We start from the raw sequence: 27,242 nt of genomic DNA on the forward strand, positions 1-27,242 counted from the left end.
AATTTTGTTTTTCCTTTGATGTGTCCCCCGTCGGACGGATTCCTTTTGGTTGTTTTAAGCTTATTTTATACAAAAGTTTAGGTCTTTTATTTATCGATTGAGCCACTACGAAGTCTGCCGGGTCAGCTAGTTATAAAATAAAAATAATTTAATTATAGCTTTAAATTAATCTAATTAAAAATTACGATAAAAAATTGATACTATTAGCTACGATTTTTCATGAAAATCCATACGTAAGACGAAATCTTTGTACAAATATTCAATGAAAATGCAAAGATGCTGCGAGTTTGTTAACCTCTGCATAGACTATGAGAGAAAAATAATAACAATAACATCAAACGCGATCTGAGAAAAAACCCGTGCTGGCACAATGTCATTACGGCACGGCGCGTAACATCGTGCGCCACAGACTATACAAAGTCAAAGATATTCACTAATAAGGTTTTTACAATAATATCTTAAGCTACCAATTTAAAAAAAACGCAAGGGACCGAACTTGTTTATAAATCTTTGTAATAGTTGGTCATCCACAGTATTATGTATAGATATTGAAAATAGAGTTGAAATAAATTTAATTGTAAAAAGTGTACGTACGTGTGGTAACGACACTCGGAAACCTTAAAATATACTCGTAAAAAGCTTGGTAATGTATTACGTAATATGTACGCCTTGAACAAAACAAATATTTTTTTTATTGCCAAAGTAATGAAAAGAGATTACTACCGCTTTTTTCCTAACTAAGCGATGGTAACCTAAGGGGCTAATTACAACTACACGCGGACCGGTATCGAAGTTCGTATAAATGCGCAGCACTATGGGCGCAAACATGTCTTATCCCTCTTGAAATTCTAACGCCTACCTCACCACACTGTCATCAAAATACAAGAAATCAAAATACACAAATCTAGGGTCGTTCTCGCTGTTTCACTAAAGTCACGGATAATCTGATAGATCTTTATCAAACGTAGGTTTTGTATAAAAGAAGTTAATAAGCAAATAAGGTGTATAAGTCTTGTAAACTATGTAATTAAATATCGAACATGATGTCCTTTGTAATCAATACTCTATGAAGTCGCGGTGAATTTGCCGTCAATTAATTTAGTTCAGACGCTTCTGTTCGATCATTAGATGCGCGTACAGCGTTTGTCTATCACCATTTGAATCCGAGGTAATCAGAGCGTCGGCCGACTCGACCCGTCACTAACATTCTATAATGTGTGTGCATGCATTTACATTTACTATCCTAATTACTGCATAGACGAATTTACATCACTCCACCATCGACATTAGGAGTTTCACAATGCAGGGATATTCGTAATTTACAAATAAAATAATAAATAAATATTTACTAACAATCACGCCACGTTAACTGGTCCCGTGATAAGTTCGTAAAGAACTTGTGTTACAGGTACCAGATAACGGATATAAATGTAAGATTTTTATTATACACATACATATATTTAATATACATTTATAACCCTGGAAAAGACATTTATATTTATCATACAAATATCTTCCCTTGGCGGGATTCGAACCCGCGACCCCCTTGTGTAGTGCCCATGTCACTTACCACTACACCAGACGGCCGTTAAAATTTTTTAGAAATTGTTCTATCGAAATCATTGAAATAAGCTATAAGGAACTACAGTAGTAGTATTTGGTGGTAGTAGGTGAAATTCAAATGATTATCTACAATGAGATGCTATAAAATTACAGTAAAAAGTTTGTTATAAAAATAACGGCGCCGTAATGGTAAAGCCACGTTGTTCGTAATAATCTAATATGGCTGTATTTTTTTTCTGCACTCGAAAAACTACTTATATATTTGTGTTAAGACGAGGTTATTGGTCGAAGGCTGGCGTCAATAACGTTATGAATTTAAGGCTATTTTTGCATTTTAAAAAAAACAGAATAAAAAAGAGAATTAGACCTAATGATCGAATTGAAGAACAACTCTATAGGCAATGAACTCATTGACAGCTTTACTAAATTACCTACAAGAACAAAAAACCCATTTTCAAAAACATTCAATTCAACGGACAACGTAACATTATATCGATTCTTATTTCCGGTACAGCGTTTTCGATTTGATTGATCAATTTCGATGATCAATATTCTCGGGCGCCGCGATTGGCTACCGACTGGCTACCTATCGCATTATATCGATTTTATTTTTCACTATTTTACATTACGCTGACCTTAATTCACTACGGGAGCTGTCGAGATGTAGAAACATCGAGGCTTTGAACCGATAAGTGGAGTAGAATTCAGCAATTTCAAGATCAACCGAAGCTGCGCGTAGGCCTGCGGTTAAACTTACACAAATAAAGTCAATCTTGGCGCGGGAGGGTCCGTGTGAAAATTTGATAACGTAACTATGAATCGATGGGACTGCAGAAATCACGCGCCTATATCTGTGGTTTCGGTCACTGTGCTACTGTGGGATGTTAATAGGCGCTTGAGATTAGTCTGTTAAAGAATACTTTACGGCCGCTCACTTCACTAAAAACAACTGTACACGTCGTCACTTTGACTGAGTGAGCAACATTTATTTGAAAATATAACAGCGGACGGTGATGCTCTTATAAGTTCATCAAACTCTTTATCACTCGCCGTTAACTCAGTAAAATGTTTTTGTGTCTGTACGAAAATTTAAAGAGTAACTATTTGCTGTTAGATGCTAGGCAATTTCTACTTGAAATACCTAATACATTTTTTATCATGATCTATAATGATAGTGGTACATGCGACAACTACAATAAATCTTGAGGCGGTGATGAATAAAGTAAATTTCTTCTTAAAACTATAACTATGACACAGTAAATGTGGATATACCTGATCATAAGAATGTAAAATAATCTAATCTCTATATATAAAAATGAATTGCTGTTCGTTAGTCTCGCTAAAACTCGAGAATGGCTGGACCGATTTGGCTAAAATTGGTCTTGAATTATTCGTGGAAGTCCAGGGAAGGCTTAAAAGGTGAGAAAATATAAAAAAAAGCTCGGAATTATATAAAAACAAATAATTTTGTTTTTCCTTTGATGTGTCCCCTTGATGTGTCTTTTATTTATCGATTGAGGCACTACGAAGTCTGCCGGGTCAGCTAGTTTGAAATAAAATAACTCTATCCATACAATCATTTTGAAAATGAAACAAAGAAACTAGAAAAAAAAAGCTCAACAAAAAACGTCACTATCTATTGGAAACTCATAGAATCGAGAGGAAACAATCAAACTACTGAAGATGGCATTCACGGGGCATTAAAACTATTAAAACGCATGGTGGGCGGAGCTGTGGCTGGAATGGAGCTCAGTGGCCGCAAACCACAGCTCCTGGACGATTGGGACTGTTAGCCTCGTACGTGGCCACTATTAGCGAACCATCAATATTATAATTACATTGAACTTCTTTATGCCGCATCGAACAATCTAAATTTTACTAGATTGATCATTGTTATATTCTGATCGTATTTTATATGCTATTTACATATATCGTTTCGGAATTTTAAGCAATCTTATTATGTACGTTAAGTGAAGTTTATTATACTATCCATATACTATTATTATAAGAGTACTAGTTGTACCCGTCCGCTTCGCTGGGCATTTAGAATTAACATTATTATTTCTCACCCCTACAAAGATTCTCATCATTAACGCCCCCGCAACCGGTGTAGGGAGTCCAATATTAGCCTATCCATTAAGTACATTTATTTTCTACATGGATACCAACTTTCAAGTCAATCGGATGCACGGTTCAGTAGTTATAACGGAACATCCGTAAAAACCACTGTAGATTTATATATTAGTATAGAATTTTTAATGTAATGAAATGTCTGGATAATATCAATGAAACACAACAAACATAACGAACTATTAAACTTTGACAATAGCTGGACAGTGTCCGTTCAAAAACGAAAACTGCAAATCGTTTTCTAACCACGCTAACCTGTAAATTATTCAACTAATTTCGTCTATCATTCTCATCCCCTAACTGATTACAATCGGCTAGTTCGTATTTTCCGATGCCACTAATTTCTAGCATTCGCAATGAGCGTAGAGTGCACGGTAAAACACGCTGACCGCAAGATATCAACGCTAGACAAAATAATGCTGAAACCAGGTAATGCTTTTTAAAATTCGATGAACTAAAACGCATTTACACGTCCTTTCTTTGCTTAGTTTTTCAAGCGACCCGGGAATTTAAAGTAGAATATTAAATAATTTTTGTTTTTTTAAAGTAATAATCATCGTACACACGAAACGCAAGAGCATACGTTGTGGGAATCGCTAGCACGTACCACGAATGAAAAATTAAAGGCAGTCAGGCTCCGTATCGAAGATCAGGTGGTACCAACGTAATGTCTCGCATTTGCGGTCGCTGCAGGCAGGATACGAGCTTGTACTGTAATGAGCAACACATAAAGAAGCCCTACAAATAATTTTAACCCACGAAAAAAACTGAATCACGTACCAATATCCTTCAGAGGAAAAAGCGTATCGTATAGCACCACATTGACCTCTCACTCTTTGCTCATACGATAGTAAGGGATGCATATTTGATATTTTGAAGTCTTGTCTGTTTCGAATACAATCAATTATAATTCTACGTGTTGCACGGCTTTTGTCGGTGAAGTTTTAGTAGTATGTAGTATTATTAAGCCAAAATTATTATTGTACGTTTGTAAGTTAAAGTTTTGTTTTTTATTTTTAATCATAAAGTTTCATATCGTAAAATGAAATCTGACGATTAAGCAAATCAATGATATATAGGTACGTGTAAAATAAATATGGTGAAATTTTAGTTATAATAAATAGTATTTAAAAAAAACACTAGTTTAGTCGATAGCTACATACATACAGCATGAACGTAGACTATTTGAAGGACACTTTACTTTATTGAAATTTAGAACTAAGTGAAGTGGTGCTCCCTCATGCGAATCTGATTTGATTATTCTACTGAAAGAGCATGGACATTGCACAAAGCTTGACTCTGCATTAATTACTACACTAACTTCTTATCGTTTTAATTCGACTAAATTTATCCGCTTTATAATAAGAACAGAAATAATTCCTTAAAGATTAGAATGTGATGATTATTGATGTTCAAAAACCAAGTTTTATTTATTTATATATTACACTTCATGTAAAATTTACATTGGCGGACTTAATGCCTAAGGCATTCTCTACCAGTCAACCAAAGGTAGTGCAGAGTGAATAGTGGTAGGTGCAATGAAATTTATATTAAGTTACAAATACATACACAAAAAAAAGTATTACATACATATATACACAATCAAGTTCTAGCGTATTATACAAATCTTTTGTTTTATGTACATAATAATACATATATTATTATGTAGGTCGTGGTAAACAAACACATCGTGCACAATGAATAAAAAGGTAAATTTTTTTGGTAAATTCAATTAAGGTTGTTTATGAACAAAATGATTTTCAACATTAATTCAATTAATATGTAATTCTTAATACAGAGCATAAACAAAGTGTCGCTCTAGTACGCGGTGTATCGGTAGGTATGTGTCGAGATGTGATAGGTAACGCTAGCTCTGGTATCGCGTGTACGCCAGATAATGTTACGCGATCAGCCGGCTGTATCAACGATCGTCAATCGGCCGGATTCATTCCGTGTAACAATACCTTCGGTGGAGCCACTACGGCAGCGTGTTGCTGAGCTGAAGCGATAGCGGAATTACATTGAGCTGTGATAATGACGCGTTTGCTTTCCTAAAGCTTAATAGTTAAGTTACAAGTTACTATGTTTAATACAAAGCGATATTTTGTTTTTATTTAACGTTTTTTTTATTGTGTGTTGTCCTTATCCGGTAAGACGTTATATAATTGAATATGCAATTTCGAAAAGGGCACATCTCTGAAAATGTAAAATGTTCAGGAAATGAAAAAAACTGATTATTTTCTAAAGCAGTGTAAAATTTAAAATATTAACATTTGAAATATATTTTAGTGTTATTTAGCATTTGAAAATTAATGGAACTATTATAAAATGGGTGTAGGTAAGCCTCAAAACTACATGTATATGAAAAAACGTATTTGACAAAATATGCGACATGTGCCCTTTTCGAAATTGCATATTCAATTAGATTTGACTTACTATGATGACCGCCTGTATGACTAGTTATCCTCCTGTGTTTTTTATTACCTTTATAGACAAGCAGACGGCTCATCTGAAGCCGAGTGGTGACCGTCTCTCATTGACGTCAGCAACACTGTGGGCACTGCCACTAAGATTAAAATCTATATATATAAAAATGAATCGTTGTTTGTTAGTCTCGCTAAAACTTGAGAACGGCTGGACGACGATTTGGCTAATTTTGGTCTTGAATTATTTGTGGAAGTCCAGAGAAGGTTTAAAAGGTAGATAAATTAGAATTAAATAAAAACAACAATTTTGTTTTTTCTTTGATGTGTCCCCCGTAGGACGGATTCCTTTTGTTAGTTTTAAGATTATTTCATACAAAAGTATAGGGCTTTTATTTATAGATTGAGGCTCTACGAAGTCTACCGGGTTAACTAGTACATGTATAATAAAAACTTTATTATAATGGTCTGAAAATATCCCTCAGCTACCGAGCTGCGGCTTGTATCGCCTGGAATTGCTCAGATTCACAATTGACCGTGATCACCCACCCTCAGGTCATCTGCTTTTGAAGAAAATAAAAAACAGAAAATAACTAAATATTAATAACCCGCTATTCTACTGGCCGAACCTCTAATCTTAGTAACTTACATTACACACGGTGAACGTGTCTTAAGAACGCACTGAACTGGACAATGTTACCGTTTGTAATTCGTCATATCATATTTTAATAGTTATTTTACAAACATATTTTCCATACATTGATTAATAAATGATGCGTGAATAGAGTTATCTAAGTTAAATATATGTATATTGATAATTGTAATCCCTTTTGTATTTTTTGATTTAGCCACTTTCAATTATAAATTGAGCAGAATAAATATTTTTCACGGATAATAATTTGCTAGATTAGAAACATGAAATTTCAGGAAATTTGCAACCAGCTGCGTTTGAAATACAAAAAAATATATATTCCATTGTTACTTTTTAAGGTAAATTCTTTTTTTTTTGGAGTATGCAACAAAAAAACTGAGTCTTAAGTTAATTTTGAACTTTTTTTTATTGCCCTTGTAGGCAGACGAGAGCATACGGGCCACCTGATCGGCAAATGGGTTCCATTTCCTTATTCCTTATTGATTTTCTTGAATGGATCGAGTAAATTAAAATACGCTTGCGTTTTCCTTAGAAAGTGTAATAAGTAAAGACAATTTTTCAAGACAGTGACACAATGACATTAGTCATGGATAAAAAATATAAAGTTATTTATTGGGGTCTAAGGCTTTTCGCGCGAACATGAGTGGTTACCGTCGCTCATGGACTTCAGCAATGCCAGGGGCAGATCCAAGCCGCTGCCTACCGACAACCTGTTCGGTATGTCTGTAGCGATTCAAATTTTAATACTTATACATAAATGAAATAATATTCAAAAATGCAGCAACAAAACCAATAGCACTTCATCATCGTCATCAGCCTATAGAATTCACTGCTGAGCATAGACCTCTCCAATTGCACGCACTGAACACGATGCTCGGCTTCTCTCATCCAGCCCTTGGCCAGCCACTCTGCGTCGATCGTCACTCCACTGAGCCTGAAGGCGTCTTGCACTAACTTTACCTTTTCTTCTTTTTTTCCTACCTAAGCTGGTAACTTTAGAGGATTATGCCAGAGTAACCGAGCAAGTAAGTGAGCTCACGGGGCTACTAGCCTTAGCAAGAGCTGTCCTTCAGATACGTTTACCAATACGCGGTCTCCACTCAAAAGCACGTTTAGCCCAACGGTTATCGGTTTTCCGCTTAAAACGGTAATGTGGTCAGCTCATTGCCACTTCAGCTTACTAATCCGCGGCGGTATATCGATAAGCTTGGTTCTTTGTCGAATCACCTCGTTCCTTTATTTATTTATTCTTTGATGGGTGGACGTTGTTACTAGTGGTAGGACCTCTTGTGAGTCCGCGCGGGTAGGTACTACCACCCCGCCTATTTCTGCCCTAAAGCTGTAATGCGTTTCGGTTTGAAGGGTGGGGCAGCCGTTGTAACAATACTTGAGGTCTTAGAATTTATATCTCACGATGGGTGGTGCATTTATGTCGTAGATGTCTGTCTATGGGCTTCAGTAACCACGTTAACCAAGTTAATAGTACCATCCACCTTGATACATGAGTTTCTAAAGTCTCCGTTTTTTAATAGTACAACGGTTTCAAACCCATTACTGCTTCACGGCAGAACTAGGCTGAGCGGTACCTACCTGTGAGGACTCCCAAGACGTTCTACAACCAGTAATACAGTTCCTCACTTTAAACTTTAACGAATATCTCACAAAACTGCGACAGTGATATTATGCCACGATAATATATTCAACGTCAACCATTAATAGGGTACCTTCAAGCTATTCTATATCAAGCTAATAGGTTCCGGGCGCATTGTTTTAAATTTGATTGTTGTTAGTGAGAATCACGACGAACATGGTGTGAAGAAAACTTTTCAGTCGTTATTTTATTCATATCTACGAAATTAATCCGTAATAAATTATTCACCAAGTGGTTGTATGAGCACTTTTTTAATGCATAGACCTTCTTTGTGACGCAAAGTTTTTAATTGCAATAAAGACTACATAACCCTTCAAACTGGAACCCACGGCAGGTTCGTGACAAAAATGACTAGGGTGATGATGGTACCTACAAGTACGGTTTTGCAACATACCTTACCCTACAAATATAATAATAAATCTCTCCTAATAACTACCAAGATTAGAAGGTAATCAATTCTACAAACTTATTGACTCGTGAACATTGGTCAATTCTTTCTTGTATCATGATGAAAAACAGCCACGGAAAGCACTGCTCTTCGCTGACACGAACAAGTTTTAATTTCACCCTATGAATTAACAGAGCGATCCCACTACGCGATTACAATACATCTAATAAACTTCAAGGCGCCCTTATAACTAACTATAAAATATTTTGACAAATAACATTACAAAAAAAAAACTATACTCTTTAGTAAAAGATGACGAGATCCTTTCTCACCGTAGGCTTCGCTGCACAGGATGTATCGAATTACTTCTACTCATAATGTAAGTGATCACCGAAATAAAAACAAAACAACGCGCCGGCCGAGGGGTGAGAATATTCTGAGGCAAGTCCACGGGATTTATAAAGCTTCAGATAAATATGCTTGAGGCGCGTAAACAAAACGAGTTCAAAGTGAAACGAGCTGTAGTTTTTTTTTTTGCTTATGTGGGTGGACGAGCTCACAGCCCACCTGGTGTTAAGTGGTTACTGGAGCCCATAGACATCCTCAACGTAAATGCGCAACCCACCTTGAGATATAAGTTCTAAGGTCTCAGTATAGTTACAACGGCTGCCCCACCCTTCAAACCGAAACGCATTACTGCTTCACGGCAGAAATAGGCGGGGTGGTGGTACCTACCCGCGTGGACTCACAAGAGGTCCTACCACCAGTAAATTAAAATTTGCAGATTTGATTTTTATTACACGATGCTGTTCCTTTACCGTGGAAGTCAATCGAGAACATTTGTTGAGTGCGTATTTCATTAGAAAAATTGGTACCCTCCTGGGATTCGAACACTGGTGCATCGCTCAACACGAATGCACACGTCTTATCCTTTAGGCCACGACGACTTCAGAATGCAGTTTAAAGTATCAGACGAACTGACTGATTCAATTTCAACCACATATGTACCTATATAAAATCCATTTCACAGTAAGGTATTGTGAAAACACGAAAAACAGCATGAACGCGCGTTGGTTACTAATATAATGGTTGTCACGAAAGATTTTGTAATAGGCTTTGTAATATTTTGGAGGATATATAAATACCTCTGACTCAATTTCCGGACAAATTCTATTAGCTTAATAACCTAGGCCTAATTCATCATTAAAATCTCACATTATATTATACCACTAACGCTATACCTTCTCTTAGCTTTTTAATCACTAATACAGACGTAGATAGATTAGTCATGCATTTTATTAATGCTATTGAGAAATCATCTACTATGAATGTGACTCAGAAAACGTATTTTCCATTTACGAAAGTCTAAACGCAGTGAATTAAGAACTAAAACCTATGAATAAGTAATGTATTCGAATATTTGACATAATTCAATAGCAACACATTGCCAAATTAAAACAAGGGCATCTCAACAAAATAACTTACTGACATAATTCTAGGCCATAATAGTATAAAGCCTGTTAATTATAATGCTAATTACGAGCTTAACACACGTGAAACGTGTGTGTAACAAGGACAGGAGCTTGATCAAAGGAGCCTAATTATACCCCCTCTCCAATCTACGTTGATTGGTTCAATGTACACGACAGGCTTGATTGTCACTTGAAGACTATGAGAAAAAGTTTTTAATGTGCACAATCAGAAAAGATTGAAAAGATTTCAATGTTTTTAATGCATAGTATTTTCATATTTATTAGTAGATCATATTTGAGATTTAGCTGTGAGTTATCGGGTAAAATAACAAAAATGTATACTTGGATTAAAGACAACAACATTTTACTTATTATTTCTAAAAATATGAACATAAGTATGTACATTTTATATTCAGTTAAACTCATTTATGCAACGAATTTTTAGTGAATGATTTAAAACATTAATTTTCATAAAAAAAATAACCAACCAGTCCTTTAAAAAAAAAAACAAATGTCACTTGAATTTCCGCGGCCATATTTTGATTCGCTTCATATTCGTTAAACAGTTTCGGCGCGATGTTTTGACAGTTTGCCGCGCGAACCGAGGTAAGGGTGTTAATGTGACATTACCATCGGGGGCGGAGGGGACGGGAAGGTAGTGAGAGGCGCCGGTAATTATCCCACGTCACCAGCAGGCCTAGGCGCCCTGTCCGTGCCTACGATGCGATGTTAACAAGCAGCCTTCATAACAATACAGATACAACTGTAGTTTAAATTGCAAAGTGGGAAAAGTGGAAAAAATACTAAAGTATGAATGAGCATTTAGACGGTTTTACGGGTCACTTTTATTATTTATATGAAAACAAAAACTGCAATTTATTTATCATATAAATCTTGTTATCCCGTTAATATGTAATACAAATAAGAGTTTAATAACTAAAAACACGCTTTTATAGAAAATTCAACTGAAATCGGTAGGCAGCGGCTTGGCTATGCCCCTGGCATTGCTGAAGTCCATGGGCGACGGTACCCACTCACCATCAGGTGAGCCGTATGCTCGTCTGCCTTCAAGGGCAATAAAACAAAAAACAAAAAATATAAAACAAATGTTGTAGTAAAAGTCAACAAAGATCTATGTTTTTCTGGTACCCATAGCACGACGAGTCCTAATTTGAGGTCTGATGACTGTGCGTGATTCCTTTCCAGATATCATTATTTATTTATTTATTTATAACTTAAACATAATGATAATGTGATTGAAAAAAAAACCTTACCATGTAGCTATACTGAGACCTTAGAAGCCATGCCTCAGGGTGGGTGGCGGCATTTGCGTTGTAGATGTCTATGGGCTCCAGTAACCACTTAACACCAGGTGGACTGTGAGCTCGTCCACCTATCTAATCGATACAAAAAAACCTTAACAGATGTGTGGGCTGCTAAATCTCTATTATTTTAAATACTTTATTTACCGACATTGGTAAAAGTAAACACACTAGAAAATCTATATATATAAAAGATCGTCGTGTTAGTTACACTATTTATAACCCAAGAACGGCTGAACTGATTTGGCAGAAAATTGGTGAGGAGGTAGCTTAGAACCAGGAGAAGGACATAGGATACTTTTTATCACGTTCCCGTGGGACCTGACATAAAACGTGGTATAACAAAACGCAACTGATATGGAATAACAAAATGCAACTGACACCTAAACGTAATGTTGTCTGTGGTTAACTGAAAAAAAAATTGACCATGATAGAATCTAAAGTCTGCTCATTTAGATACCTATTGCCTCTAAGGCGGAACAAAGTTCGCCGGGTCACCTAGTATCTTATAAAGCAACACACAAGCAGTTATATAACAAGCTAATTAAAACATCTTAATAAACGAGCTCAATACAAAAATTCTTAAAAAGTCCTAATAACCAGCTCTTTTTTTTCATTTAATAGGTCTTAATTTTCGCAACTATTCATACACTTACTCAATCGCCTCTCGTCTCGCCTTTTTCTTAAATCTGTTCTAGCATAACTTTATAAGCCAAACTGATATTACGATAACATTAAATATTATTATTTTTAATTAAAAACCCCGTTAAACTTGATGATGAACACGTGTTCGTTAGATGAAATACGAAAAACCACAAAGCAATTTTCAATCGATTAAGTAGTTTGATTTGAGAAATGGGTCGTTTCGGTCATTTTAACTCATAGTTTACCCTAATTGTTAGCAGACTAAATATTCCATCATATAATTTCAATAAGGTCTACCTATCATATTTTAGCACGATTATTAGCCTGTACATATTTAAGTATAGAAAAAACGGCAATACGATATAGACAAATACGATTCACAAGGAAGAATTGCCTTATTTTTTTGTTTTTAGTTTTTTTTTTTAAAGGAATGTTGGATTAATATTATACTTCTATTTACTTAATTATATGAGACATAAACTGCGACGCTCCCTGCGATGGTTCCCTATGATATAATATTTTACACGTCACTATATGGAGCACCGCAACAAGCTTTTATTTAGGCACCTAATTAATTATTTATTAAGTGCATATCTCATTTATACGTTAAACCGATTTTAATTTCATGTACGAGCGAGCAAAATTAGGAACAGTGAACGATCGGACCGCAAAATGAAGTGGATTCATTGGACGCGGCCGGCTTCATATACTCATATGCAGGGTCCGGCGGTACGGAAAATCATTATCGAATACACTTTCAGTAAACAGATCCCATTGTTATACAAACAATCGTATTAACATACTTTTTTTATAATAGGCGTGATAGCGGTGTATTTTAAATATACTGGCAACACAATAATATTCTGGCAGCATTTCGGCTTGAAGTTCAGTTAATCATAATACAATAAGACTCGGTTGTAAATCAGGGTTATTTATATAGACTTTCGCAATCTCCCCACATCTGATGGGTGCCTTTTTTTTTTTTTTTTATTGCTTAGATGGGTGGACGAGCTCACAGCCCACCTGATGTTAAGTGGTTACTGGAGCCCATAGACATACACAACTTAAAATGCGCCACCCACCTTGAGATACAAGTTCTAAGGTCTCAAGTATAGTAATAGTGCCTGTCCATTTGCCATAACAAAAAGGAAATTACAAACGAAGAGTGAAAAATCCCGATAGATTAGTCTCCAATCTCCAATTAGCAAACGTTATGATATGCTTGCCGACATTATTTGCCAATTTTACTCAGATAATTTCACAATAAAAAAGGAACACAATTATATTGTAATCGTTAAAGAGTAAGACGTCCGGTGTGAGCCTAATTCACGCTATTTTTCTAAGCTTGTAACCATGCAGTTTTTTTTCTTCAAAGTAATTTTTACTTACAAGCAAGCGTACCATTGTCTTCTATGAAGACATACTGTTGCTTTTTAATCAAACCCCTTGTTTTAAATTTGCTTTTCTTCATATATACTACTATTTGAAAACTTGACCAGGATCACCACTGATATGGATGGACCTATAAAAAGAGATTTTCTTCGTTAGTACCCTAAGGGGCTATTCCAACTTCGCGCGGACCGGTCGGTGAGCCCACGGGCTCAACCTGAAAGAATTGCTAAAACTAGCACTAGCAAGAGCAGTGCTTCGCTGGATCTACTATGGGATCGGAACCGTGACCCACTGAGAAGATCCGGCGAGAAACTCAGTGGGCTGTGTCTATGGGCTAGTTCGCACGTGAAACTCTTTGTCGGGTTCGACGAGTTCGACGAGGACGGTGACCGGTTCTTGTAGAGCCTAAAAGCACCGAGAGTAGATCCGGGGGATCCGACAAGACATGTTTTGGGCGACGGTGGCTTTGCTTTGCCCCGTCACCTGGGTCGGTCTGTAGTTAGCGGTAGCCACGATAAGGCTTAAAAAAGAGATAAACGGCAGTACTTCAGACGGCACTGTTGCTTTGCTCCAGAATAGTAGAATAGTAAGCCTGCGTTGCAATTAGGAATTTCTTGAGAAATTAAAAGGCATTGACTCTTTACAATATTCGTAATTAAACACAAAAATACAGGTTGAGTCTCACACAACATTTTATACATTCACTGACCCAAACACCAAATGACCAAATGACCAATGACCAAAGCACTTTACTGTACCCAAAAACTTTGATATTCATGTGGTTCCTATATTTTAATTTCGGACGTAATTAAAATTGATTAATCACATTAGAATTATGAATTATAACAGAATTAATCACAAACAGGAAAAGTGAAGTCCAATGAAAATTAAAACACTTTGTTGTGTTGAAACACACTCATTTTCCATACTTAAAAACATAATCCAAAAAAATATTATATGATTCTGTGTATACATCGTAGAACCGACGAACGCTAAAGTAGAAGGGTTCTTGAGGTGACAACCCACTGGCGAACGTAACGCAGGGACCACTCTGGTCAGGTCAAGCGATGATTGGCGAAGGCTGGGCGGCAAGAATCGGATGAGAGTCGGAGATCGGGCTCCTAGTGTAAATTGAGCCTATGTCCAGCAGTGTGGGCTGATGATGACGATGATACACCTGTTAAGGCACTTATAGTAACATGGATTTTTAAGCTTAGGTAGACTAATAAGAAATCTATTGTCTTGAAGTGACACGGTTATAGAATAGTTTTTCTTTTTCTTTTGATTGATGCGATATTGCATTCGAAACCGTTCCAGATGATGATCAGTCACTATTTAGTGAAATAATAAAGAAAATATTTTAAGTCACACATCACAATAGGGGATGTTATATGTGGCTAATCGTTTTACTGTATGATCTATGGTTGGTACGCTGTTTAGTGAAGTTTTGTAAACTTTAATATTTTATGCCATGGGCTCTGAAAGACAGTCGTTATACCAAACAATTGAGACTACGACCTCATGTCGCAAGATCGGTGCCGGCATTCATGTTCTGTGTGCTTAGTGCGAGTTTTGTAACGTTCTCACTAGCGAGCCAGTTTGCTCAAATTTGTATGCAATTGGAACAGCGCCCCTAGCGGCAAACGTACTCGGTGTTATTTTGTGAGTGCGAGTTCATATTAACGTTGTGATCTCGTAACCGAGTAATTTTACCGAAATGAGTACTACGAATGACATTTGTGCGAGTGCGTGTTACAAATTAGTGGATTTTAACGTTTCGATCGAGTATTTCTTTAGTAGTTTTATTTTTCCAGCTAGAGAGGCAAAAGTATCATGCCATAGAGCCTAATCTTTTTTTATGAAAAATGATAATATGGAGTGAAATGGATTTGATTAATTTGAAACATTAATCAATTGGCATGGAATGAAATGAAATGAGATTAGATAATATGGGATAAAATATAATATCAGTAAAATGCTGATTATTTACTGAGATTTTTTTCAGTGGAGTTTTTCGAAGACTTCGGGAAGCTACGTCCAGCGGTTTTGTTAAATTTTTTTACATTTTCGCACTTTCACAGATACTAAACAGTTAATAAACCAACTTTATTTTGTTATTGCATAGATGGGTGGACGAGCTCCCGGCCCACCTAATCTTAAGTGGTTACCGGAGCCCATAGACATCTACAACGCAAATGCCGCCTCCCGCCTTGAGATATTAGTTCTAAGGTCTCAGTATAGTTACAACGGTTGTCCCACCCTTCAAACCGAAACGCATTACTGCTTCACGGCAAAAATAGGCAGGGTGGTGATACCTACCCGTGCGGACTCACAAGACGTCCTACCACCAGTAATTACGCAAATTAATTTTGCGGGTTTGATTTTTATTACATGATGCTATTCCTTTACAGTGAAAGTCAATCGTAAACATTTGATAAGTACGTATTTCATTAGAAAAATTGATACCCGCCGGCGGGATTAGAACACCGGTGCATCGCAAGATACGAATACACCGGACGCCTTAACCTTTAGGCCAGGACGATCTCAAAATTACACTTATACACGAAGAAATATTAAATACGCATTAACTAAGAAACATTAAATAGACAAAATAAAACAATTCACACAATTTAGTTCCTCACGGTCCCTCCAAGTTGTCTTTTCATCTTTTTTTCCTAGTTGTTCAATTGTAAATAAATAAATCAAAATCAAATCGAGTTTACGTTCTATACGGTGAAAAATGAAGAATTGTGAGTGCGAGTTGAGATATGCTACTCGATGCGCAGGGCGTTTATTCACCGAGAGCAGCAATAATATTATTTCTCGTATATTGGTAGCACGTGGTGTTTTGGCATTAGACCGTCTAAATCAAATACAACGAATTGTAACAGTATTTTAATGGGAACCAACTACTTTCAAATTATTCGGGTAATGTCACGTGTTCAATACTATTTTGTACCTTTAGAATTAAAGTGGCTCAACCCAAAATTCTTATTTTCTGGTAAACTTCAATATTGTAATACAATAATTGTATTTTTTTAGTTTTTCGGTTTAAACACTTTAAGACATGCCATTTTATTTGAAAAAGGCAGCAAGAGTACTTTGTCCTTTTCTAGACTAAAAGAGACTGTTTAATTTTATAAGCTGATAGAATAATATAGAAAAGAATAATAGGATACCATCTAATCGTCACATTGGAAAAAGGTATGGCTTTATCATTTTATCATTTAAATTATTTTTTATTGCACTTATAAAACTAATTTAATTTACAATAATAATATGTAACTATATCTATACTAATTTAATAATATACAAGTGCAAATGTTGAGCTGCTTGCCAGAAATGATATAATAGTGCTTTGTTTTTTTGTTGTTTCCTTGTAGGCTGCCTGTAATTATCTAAATCTGTGTGAAAGGCAATAAATGATTTTATTATTATCTACTAATGGTAGTCCAGTGGTCGAAATTAGACCATAATTTATTTAAATTTTAAGTTTGAACATTATTATAGTTCTATTGTCACCTTTCTATTATCATCATTACTATAATAATAATTGCTATCTATGTCACTAAAGCTACATTATAGAAAAATAATATTAAAGACAAAAAATATTAATCTATTCTCAATTTGACCACAGATTGATAAATCAATAAACAAAAAAAGTATAAATGCATGTGTGTGTGTGTGTGTGTGTCAAATATATGGTATCGTGTGTAAGGTTTTTTTATTGATTTAGTTAATTTTTTTATTGTTTATGCACTATTAAAAAAAAGATATTAGCAATCTGCGCTACTTCTCTATATTCTCTATAAGTGTGGGAAATTTCATACTTCTCCGTCCGCGCAATTTTCGTAAAAAGGGGTACAACATTTTTGCTTCACGTATTATTTAAAATGTAGGTTCTTAATAATAATACATAAGTGTTTTGAAATATAAAACTAATCTTAAATTTTTTAGTTATACCACTTCCATTCTAAGGGTGCTATTTCGTAAACAAACTTTGCCGTAATGGCGTAACCTTTAAAATACACGGAAACTGCCCAGCATAAACATAATTTTTTAGTAACTTTAATAGAAGTATTAGAATTAGAAGTTTATTATAGAATTTATTTAATTGTAATTACATATTTAGACATACTTAACATAATTAATCCTGGAATAGGTAATTATTTCAGCTTTTTTTAATTAAAGAAATTATGTTTTATATAGGTTTAATCATTTACCCGTTGAACGTTTATAAAATGATTGTATTTACGGTAATAGTGTTAATGATCTTCATTAGGTGGCCCAAATATACTAAAATTATTACGAGCATCCATCCTTACTTATAAATGTGTAAAGAAACAAAATTATTATTACATTATTCAAATTTCTACATAATTTATAAATTTATATCTGTATATATGTATGTGTAAATATGTATATATGCGTGTGTGCGCGCGCGTGTGTGTGTGTGTGTTTGTGTGTATATATATTTCAATAGATAGGTACACAGTGTGCAATTCATTTCGAAATTATTCTTGCCCATCTAATGGTTGTCTGGAAGAGATCACTCTTAGTGATAAGACCAAGAATTGTACTCTTTTTTTTTGTTAATGTTGTTTCGCAATATTTATTCATTTTGTGTACAATAAAGAATACTCTATCTCACTCTCTCTTTCTCTCATCAAACAATTCTTTAAAAAAAAGCAATGATTTAATAAGAATTAAATGAAAATGCAAAGAATTCATATGTATTTACAACTAGCTAGACGTCTATAAAATTTTCTAAACGAAAAAATATATGTGTATAAACCATTAGAATAGATAAAACCTTAAAAAACAATATTATTATTAAAAACGAAAGAAAAAATCTTGAAATTGTATTGGTTTCACGGCAAAAATTTTAGTGACTACGTAACTTGCTTGAAAGTGAAGAAATACTCTCAAAATCCATTAATTTGTAACTCGCACTCGCACATACAATAATCGAGAGGCTCACTTCGGTAAAGCTATTCGATACATGAGACAGCAACATAAACAAACCTTCTCTCTCCCACAAAATGGGATTCATAAGTTTACCACTAGGTGGCACTAATACAACCTCACACAAATTAAACATAACATTAACATCGACTGAGTAATTAAAAAACCTCGCACTAAACACAGGTACATTACCCATTACCCGACTAACTATAAATATCGTTAGAAAGCTTGGCATTTCAATTAAACGCCTTAAAAAACAACCTTGCGTGCTACCAATATAAGAGAAAAAATTATCGCTTCTCAAGATGAATAAACGTCCTGCAAATCGAGTAACTCACACTCAGAGCTCCGCACGTTTCACCGTAAAGAGCGTACACTCGATGCGAGTCATTCGATTCGATTTTTGAAACTCGCACTAAGCCTACTGATGTATATGAATTCCGGTTACCACTGAAAACTGGATCCACCCATCTAATCCATTAAAATTCAATATAAATAACAGGGATGGATATTATTAAAAAATAGTAAATGTCAATATTGCAATACTTGTCAAAATTTTATAATGTATTTTTGTTAATATAATAAAATTAATAAAAATGCTCATACTATGCAGCATTACTGCTTTGGACGTAAGTACTTGTGGTTTGTGGCCGTTACAAGAGTGCAGGTAATAATTAATTAACTTGTTGCAATCTAATCATAGCGACCAGGTTCAATAAACACAATTTGCAAATGATACAATTTTAGTTTGATACTGCATCAAATTTGCTCTCACAGAATTTTCGTTTCGAATAATTAATAGCGAATAAAAAATAGGTAAACAGTATGTCCATACAACTACAAACCAGAGGAAAATTATAAAAAAAAAATATAAAATTCTACAAGACAGAAAAACGTTCGATTTGCGAATATTGTACCTTGGTATACGTGCCACAAGTCGCGTGTACCGATAATATGCACACAAAGATTTACTGACGAACGAATTAGCATTATAATGATTTATTTCACTGGCAACACATTGACTCAGTAGTAAATTCAAAATGCCAACGTAAAAAGAACCCTAAGCACTAAAACACTGTGCCGTGACAAGTATCGTTGGAAATGGTTAAGTTTTATTGCGAGGACGACTTAATACGTAAACGACTCACGTTTCGGAAACACCCTCTTTATGACTGTACGAGTGTGCATTGTACATAGTAACTAATCTCACTATGACTACACAGAATTGTTTACAGGGAGAGGGAAAATAGACCTTTAAGTAATTATTTTTTTTTTACTCGAAAATCTCAAGCCTCAGCTGGTGTGCAATGGTTTCCGAAACCATTAGACCGTAACTGAACCGTTTCCGTAAACAACTCATAGTGCCACTGACTTCTCATATTATGGTAATATTAAAAAATATTTAAAACCAATGAAATAATGCTGTCATATGAAAGAAATAAAAAAGTTAGTATCAAATATTATTTAGTTAGAAACATATGATACTATGTATTTACATAAAATACAATTAATTTTTGAAACTGTTACTGTGTAAAAATATTGTAACTTGTTTGACGCATCATAATTCGATGTAGAAGGTATAAAATTACCAATAGTTCATGTGAATTAGCAAATAATACAAACCCGGATTAGTCATCGTAACTGGAAATTTAACTAAAAAAACAAATTAAATTAATGTTACGACGATTCTCTTTAATAATAATAAATTGTTTTGGTATGCTCGTCATTGTCCAGTTGTTAGGGATTTCAGGAAAATTAAGCACACCCTCGAAATACAAATTACCCAACTAATTTAAATAGGAGTTTTTCACATTATTTTGCGATGGTCACTGTTGTTAGGTCGGATTTCATTAATTTATCATTTTCTCTATTTTGAATCCCAAAAAAAGCAGTGGGTTCTACTGCATACCTATATCCTTGTTTGTTATACCTAATTTATAACACATGAATAACGAACAAGGTTAAATTGCGAAAACGTATAAACTTTCTTTCGAGATTACTCACGCCATAATATCTGACTTGCAATACGTTTGGGATTATGCCAACGATGTGGCGATGTTCATTTCTTAATTTTCATCGGATTTTTATTGTAACGCAACGGGGTCATCGACTTCCTAACTTGTAACTACTTGTGAGGGATGATAAATAATACTTTTGTTGGCATTTTTCTCGTTAGACTAGACTTTACTAGATTACACACAGATGTAGTATATACAGACATTATTTTGATAGTAATAGGGACCATGATTAACACTTTGTACTTGCAAAAAAGCGGCACAATACTTAATCCAATATGATCATATATATACATAGTGTAAAGACACCACAACGTATTTACTAACAATCACGAATAATAAAGTTTTTTTCCTAACGGATTTCGAGGCAGGCGCTAAGTACAGGGAAATTTTATAAAAAAATTAAATTCTTGTTTCTTAAAAGATATAAATGATTTAAATTCAACCGTAAGTGATACGTTAACATCGAATATTTTAAACGTGGGTCATGTTTATGAAAATTCTTTCAATTCTACTATATAAATGTGAGAAAATATTTAACATCTTGATAAAAACAACAACTTGACCAAACAAATAAAACAATTACCAAAGAAATGGGTAATCTCCCTATATTTCCCTTCCATTTGACTCCATACAGAAGAGGGCCGTTCGAATTATCGATAATCCCATTCTCACGGATCGTTTGGAACCTCTGGGTCTGCGGAGGAACTTCGGTTCCCTCTGTATTTTGTACCGTATGTTCCATGGGGAGTGCTCTGAGGAATTGTTCGAGATGATGCCGACATCTCGTTTTTACCATCGCACCTCCCGCCACCGGAGTAGAGTTCATCCATACTACCTGGAGCCACTGCGGTCATCCACAGTGCGTTTCCAGAGGTCTTTTTTGCCACGTACCATCCGGCTATGGAATGAGCTCCCCTCTACGGTGTTTCCCTGAGCGCTATGACGTGTCCTTCTTCAAACGAGGCTTGTGTAGAGTATTAAGTGGTAGGCAGCGGTTTGGCTCTGTCCCTGGCATTGCTGAAGTCCACGGGCGACGGTAACCACTCACCATCAGGTAGGCCGGGTGCTCGTCAGCCTACAAGGACAATAAAAAAAAAATTACTACACGCTTCCAATTAAGGTCGTCGTGGCCTAAAGGATAAGACGTCCGGTGCATTTGAGTTGAGCGATGCACCAGTGTTCGAATCTCAGGCGGGTACCAATTTTTTTAATGAAATACGTACTCAACAAATGTTCATGATTGACTTCCACGGTGAAGGAATAACATCGTATAATAAAAATCAAACCCGCAAAATTATAATTTGCGTAATTAGTGGTGGTAGGATCACTTAACACCAGGTGGGCTGTGAGCTCGTACACCCATCTAAGCAATAAAAAAAGCTCTGCTTTGGCTCTTAACAAACTAATCATAGGCTGATTGAATTAAAAAAAAAACAAATGTCTAATACCAAACATTAGAAGTTATTCAAGTCATTGTTTTGGACACTGACCTTACTTTCGTCAAAACATAACTACAATTGTGTGAATCAGCTGGCAATCCCGCCATACACCTCAACTTCCGTACGTGCGACATACATACTAAGTACCGATGGTCTACAATGTCCATTAAATCACACGGCCTATACTTTAGTTCAATTTTTCGTAATTACATGACTATCAATTAAAAATAATTTAAAAACTCATTTAAGTCGATTATTCCGATAAAAATGTTTTTGAACTACGATAGTCAGCCAGATACTTAAGGTTTTACTCTGTATAAAATTATTATTTTCTCTGAATTGAACTCCTCAAACAGTTACCTATCATATACAAACTTAGATTTAAAGATAAAATTATTTTTTATTTATTTTCTAAAGTATCAAAAAAATCAGGCTGCTTCGTCGACCTTGAGTTTTGCAATTTGGTCATGCCACTTTTTACAGTTTCCCTAGAAATGGGAGATTTCCCGTTTGTTGAGTAGTTATTTATCTGATTAGACACTCTTTTTTAATATTTGTCTAAAATCTAAAAGTTTTTCTCTGTGTGAATATAAGTAATACGTACATACACACGTAAATACTTACATACATATTTTTGCTGTTTAATCTCTCGTTTATTATAATGATTTTATTTCCGAAATTTCGAATATTTCAATGTTTTCGTGATCAGCGTTAAGCTAAGCGTTGTCGACATTTGAATATTGTGCTGACTATAGGCAAATTTAACATGAAATGATTTATTGACATTTACTTTTTTTGCACATAGAAAGAACTAATAATATTTTGACGTCTGACATTTTATTTCACGTTTTCATCTTTAAAAGCGTCCGAATTGAAACGCCAACCGTCTCCTCGGCTATGAGGAGTTAATTTGTTTCATTAACAAGTATTTGGATTCTGTTAAATCGTACATTATTGTTGGCACCAACATTCACAGCATGTTTGCAAACTTCAGACTTGGGTACTCGATTATTCTTGACATCTGAAATGTGCTTCTTAACTATTACCAAAAGGTGTTCCTTCGTCTGGGTCTTATCTATAAGAGCCCACACTCACAGTCCTAGTTACACTAAGAGATCTTAAGTGCTGGCTCGGTTTCTTGTATGGTTTAAAAACTTTTCTTTAGACCCAGATCTAAATATTTACAAAAGATTATAACGACAAAAATAGTTTCAATTAGATTCCGCTATTTTCACTATACTAGTTAAGTGTTTTTAATGAAACTTTCATTGCACGTTATTATTTATTGAATAATAACAATGAACTTGGTTGAATTTTCTAAAAATTGACAGTTGGGTTGCCACAATATGTTAAATTTATTTCCATCTCCTAAAGGAAAACGATTGCAAATTTAATGACGCATGTCACTCTTTTCTTTGAATTTAATCTACACTGTTGCATTTCTGATCTTTTATCATGAATTCTCAAGAAGCGACCTTCCAGTATTTAGGTTATATACTTTTAAGACAATATTACTGTACCAATATGAACGCTTAGCACGTTTATTAACTTATTCAAATTATTTTTTGACTAATCTTAAAGCTATACATTATTTATAATGTTTGTGAATTTACAACTTTAAGCGTATTGAAGCAAAATAACATATTTTAAAATATTTAAACCAACTAGTACAATCCAAAAATAATTTACAATAACTTTCAGAAAGCAGCGGCAGCATACTAGGAGCGAGTGAATGGAATACCGGCTATTCTTCTACTACGTCCATGTACCCTTCGTATAGCACCCTTCAGCCTGCATATTACAAGCCTGAACCAGCTATACACATACCTGCGAGTAAGTTTTTAAGCATATTTTTAATAGAAACCATTGCCATTGAAGTCCACCATTGAAGTCGTCGTGGCCTAAAGGATAAGACGTCCGGTGCATTCGTATCGAGCGATGCACCGGTGTTCGAATCCCGCTGGCGGGTACCAATTTTTCTAATGAAATACGTACTCAGCAAATGTTCACGATTGACTTCCACGGTGAAGGAATAACATCGTGCAATAAAAATCAAACCCGCAAAATTATAATTTGCGTAATTACTGGTGGTAGGACCTCTTGTGAGTCCGCACGGGTAGGTACCACCGCCCCGCCTATTTCTGCCGTGAAGCAGTAATGCGTTTCGGTTTGAAGGGTGGGGCAGCCGTTGTGACTATACTGAGACCTTAGAACTATATCTCAAGGTGTGTGGCGCATTTACGTTGTAGGTGTCTATGGGCTCCAGTAACCACTTAACACCAGGTGGGCTGTGAGCTCGTCCACACATCTAAGCAATAAAAAAAAAAAAAAAAAAAATTGCCATGCACCCACCGTTTACTTTGTCTTTGCCTTCTGCTAAAATGGCATTTTTTTATAATCGGACTAACGGCAATGGCAGGGACATAATAGAGAACATTAAGCGTTTACCAGATGACCTGCCACTCACCGAGAAACAGCCGAACTCCCGACTTAAATAATTATAATTATAGCGACTCTATTCTAGAAATAGGAAGTCTTAGTGCTGTTTAATATTTGCAATCCCTTTTTTTTTGTAGAAAATTAAACCGTATGGTAAAAGAAAAAAGAAAAGCGAGGCCCGTAATTAGTAAAACAACTTTTTAGAACCAAAGTAACAGTAATTAAGAAAACATGGTTGTCGATAATTTTCAAGGATCGGTAATTTTAAAGTCTGTTCAATTAAACCGTCCTAATTAGACCAAGAAGGGGACATCGCTAACACGAAAAGTAAACAAAATATCATATTTTTTAAACCGTGTTTTTATTAGCACTCTTCGTGACGGAGGTCACATAAGTTAAATGTAATATATTTTTTGCTCCAGGTCATTTCAACACTTGTTTCCTTTCAATTTACATACGTATATTCACCGTAAAATGTCTAGCGATTATCCGGGAATCTTCCGGAAACTAGCAAATCTCTAATTTGAAGTAATTTCTATAAACAACGTTATTGAATTCAATTCATTATTTTTGCAGTTCATCAAATGTTTACAGACTATACTGAGATTCAAGAACTAGAACAAAAAATTTAACATCCTCACGTGTATACGATTAGTGTCTTGTCTGATTTTTATTTATGATTTTTGCTGATAATTTAAAAGTCAACTAAATGCATTCTTCTTTTTTATTTCCATAACATTATTTTAGTAATTTTTCCTAATAAAATAACACACGCACATCAGTGTACGAGGAAATTATAAAGTAATAACGAACGCGACGTAATTAAATTGTGCTTTGTTATAATTGATATAATTGGTAGCTACGTACCGAGAATCGACGTCATCCTAAATATGCACCTATTTAATTGTTGAGGCATATTTCCTTAAATCATAACGAGCATAACCACGGAAATGAAGCGGTTTACCACATCATAACTAAACTACTACTTCGAAACAATGAATTGACCATTCATCTTACAGTACTAGTGATAGAGAAAATTACGACTAAGGTCAATTTCTAATTTAATTGAATAAATTACACCTAAATATTGAATAAAAAATTGAGATAAACAATATTTAGATTTTCCGTTCAAGCTTACCGTAAGGCAGATTAGACTAAAAAGGTTTTATGAGTCTTCAATTACGCCTACGTTAATATTTGACTAAACTACTAATGTTTGAAATTTTACCATCACGCTTTTTTATATAACATAATGATGTTTTAGTACTTATTAATACCCGATTCCCGTCCCGATCATTCTACTTTCTGTTTATTCATATACATCAGCCATTTTACTTGAAGCGACATTATAATAATAAAATTTAGAAAATACATATAATCAATTTTCGTGATATAAACTACTAATTAAAAGAGGCTATTTCAGTTGTGAAAAAAATTCGACTGCAGAAGAATAAGGCGTATCGTTTACGCCCTTTTTACATGGTATTGGTGAAACTAACTTTCATGTTCTAATCCGGCTATAATCTTTTCGAACTCGTCGATCCGGACGAAGAGCGACTAACCCATAGACACAGCCCACTGAGTTTCTCGCCGGATCTTCTCAATGGGTCGCGATTCCGATCCGGTGGTAGATTCTGCGAAGCACTGCTCTTGCCGGGGCTAGTGTTAGCAAATTATCTCACGTTGAGCCCGTCAGCTCATCTACCAGTCCGAGCGTAGCTGGAATAGCCTCTGAGGCTACCAGCGAATAGGTCGGGAAAAAAAACATATTCTAATTCGCGACTAATACATAATTTGTTTTTGTAATTAAAAGTTAATATCGTTTCGTTTCCAGTATTACCCGAATTACCTCTTGGGCACGCTGACTATAGTGGGTTCCAGTCAAGTACAACTAGCTACAAAGGCAGCCCCAGTGGAACGAGTTCATCACTAACCGAACTAAACCCAACAACGCCTGTTACTACGCAGCGCTACGACTCCAACTACTACAACTCATGGCCAGCAAATTCGTACAATTACAACAATTACCAATACAATAACATCAATAACAATCCCGCGTGCATACAATCTCACGCGCCATACATCAATCCCAATCCGCAAATGATACTACCGAATCTTTATTCAACTGTCAACCAAAATCAAATTCACGTACACTTACACAGTTCCTCAGATAAATATAACTTAGAGCAGTGTATCCCAAGTGAGATTAAAATAAGTGATATAGACGGGGGTATATCTATAACGACAGAGCTTCAGGGTACAGGGGAGCCGAGTGGTATAGTCCAAACTTGCGAAGCCAACGATGAAGTGAAACACGGAATGTACGGCGCAGGAAGTCAAGAAGTTTGGAGACCATATTGACGGTTCGTTAATCCTCAACAAAAACATTCCGTTGTACATATTGTGATATAGGTAAAATGTAAATTTCCATGTTGTAGGTTATTAATGTAAAGATGTTTTAAATTAATGTTAAACATTAATTAGATTTTAATTGTTAACAATTTAAGAAATAAATTAAATGAGAAAATAACTTTCTACTTCTCTTTCTGAGTGTTCTCTTTGTACCAAAAATTATATATTATTTTTTATAAAAATAAAGAGTGGGTACTAAAACGGGGAAACCTACAATCGTATAGGAAGCCCTTATACTCATAGTCAAACTTAAAGTAAGTAAAAAAAAACATTTTTCTATTGTTATTATCATGCGTACTGGCCATAAACATAAGAAAATAAGTCAAAAGGG

General features: G+C 35.1%; 1 protein-coding gene across 2 annotated transcripts in view; it reads left to right on the top strand.

Annotated features, from left to right (window-relative positions):
• LOC114244140 (uncharacterized) overlaps positions 1-27,029 on the top strand; it is a 65,201-nt gene extending 38,172 nt beyond the window's left edge. For both annotated transcript variants that reach the window (XM_028175859.2, XM_089740084.1), the window contains 2 exons: positions 23,762-23,893; positions 26,334-27,029. In XM_028175859.2, coding sequence (XP_028031660.1) covers positions 23,762-23,893; positions 26,334-26,860 — 659 coding nt within the window. In that variant the 3' untranslated portion in view covers positions 26,861-27,029. The remainder of the gene's footprint in view (positions 1-23,761; positions 23,894-26,333) is intronic.
• The last annotated feature ends 213 nt before the right edge of the window (positions 27,030-27,242 follow it).

Source organism: Bombyx mandarina, chromosome 03, assembly GCF_030267445.1.
Source record: "Bombyx mandarina strain Sakado chromosome 03, ASM3026744v2".
In the NCBI taxonomy this organism is placed as follows: domain Eukaryota; kingdom Metazoa; phylum Arthropoda; class Insecta; order Lepidoptera; family Bombycidae; genus Bombyx; species Bombyx mandarina.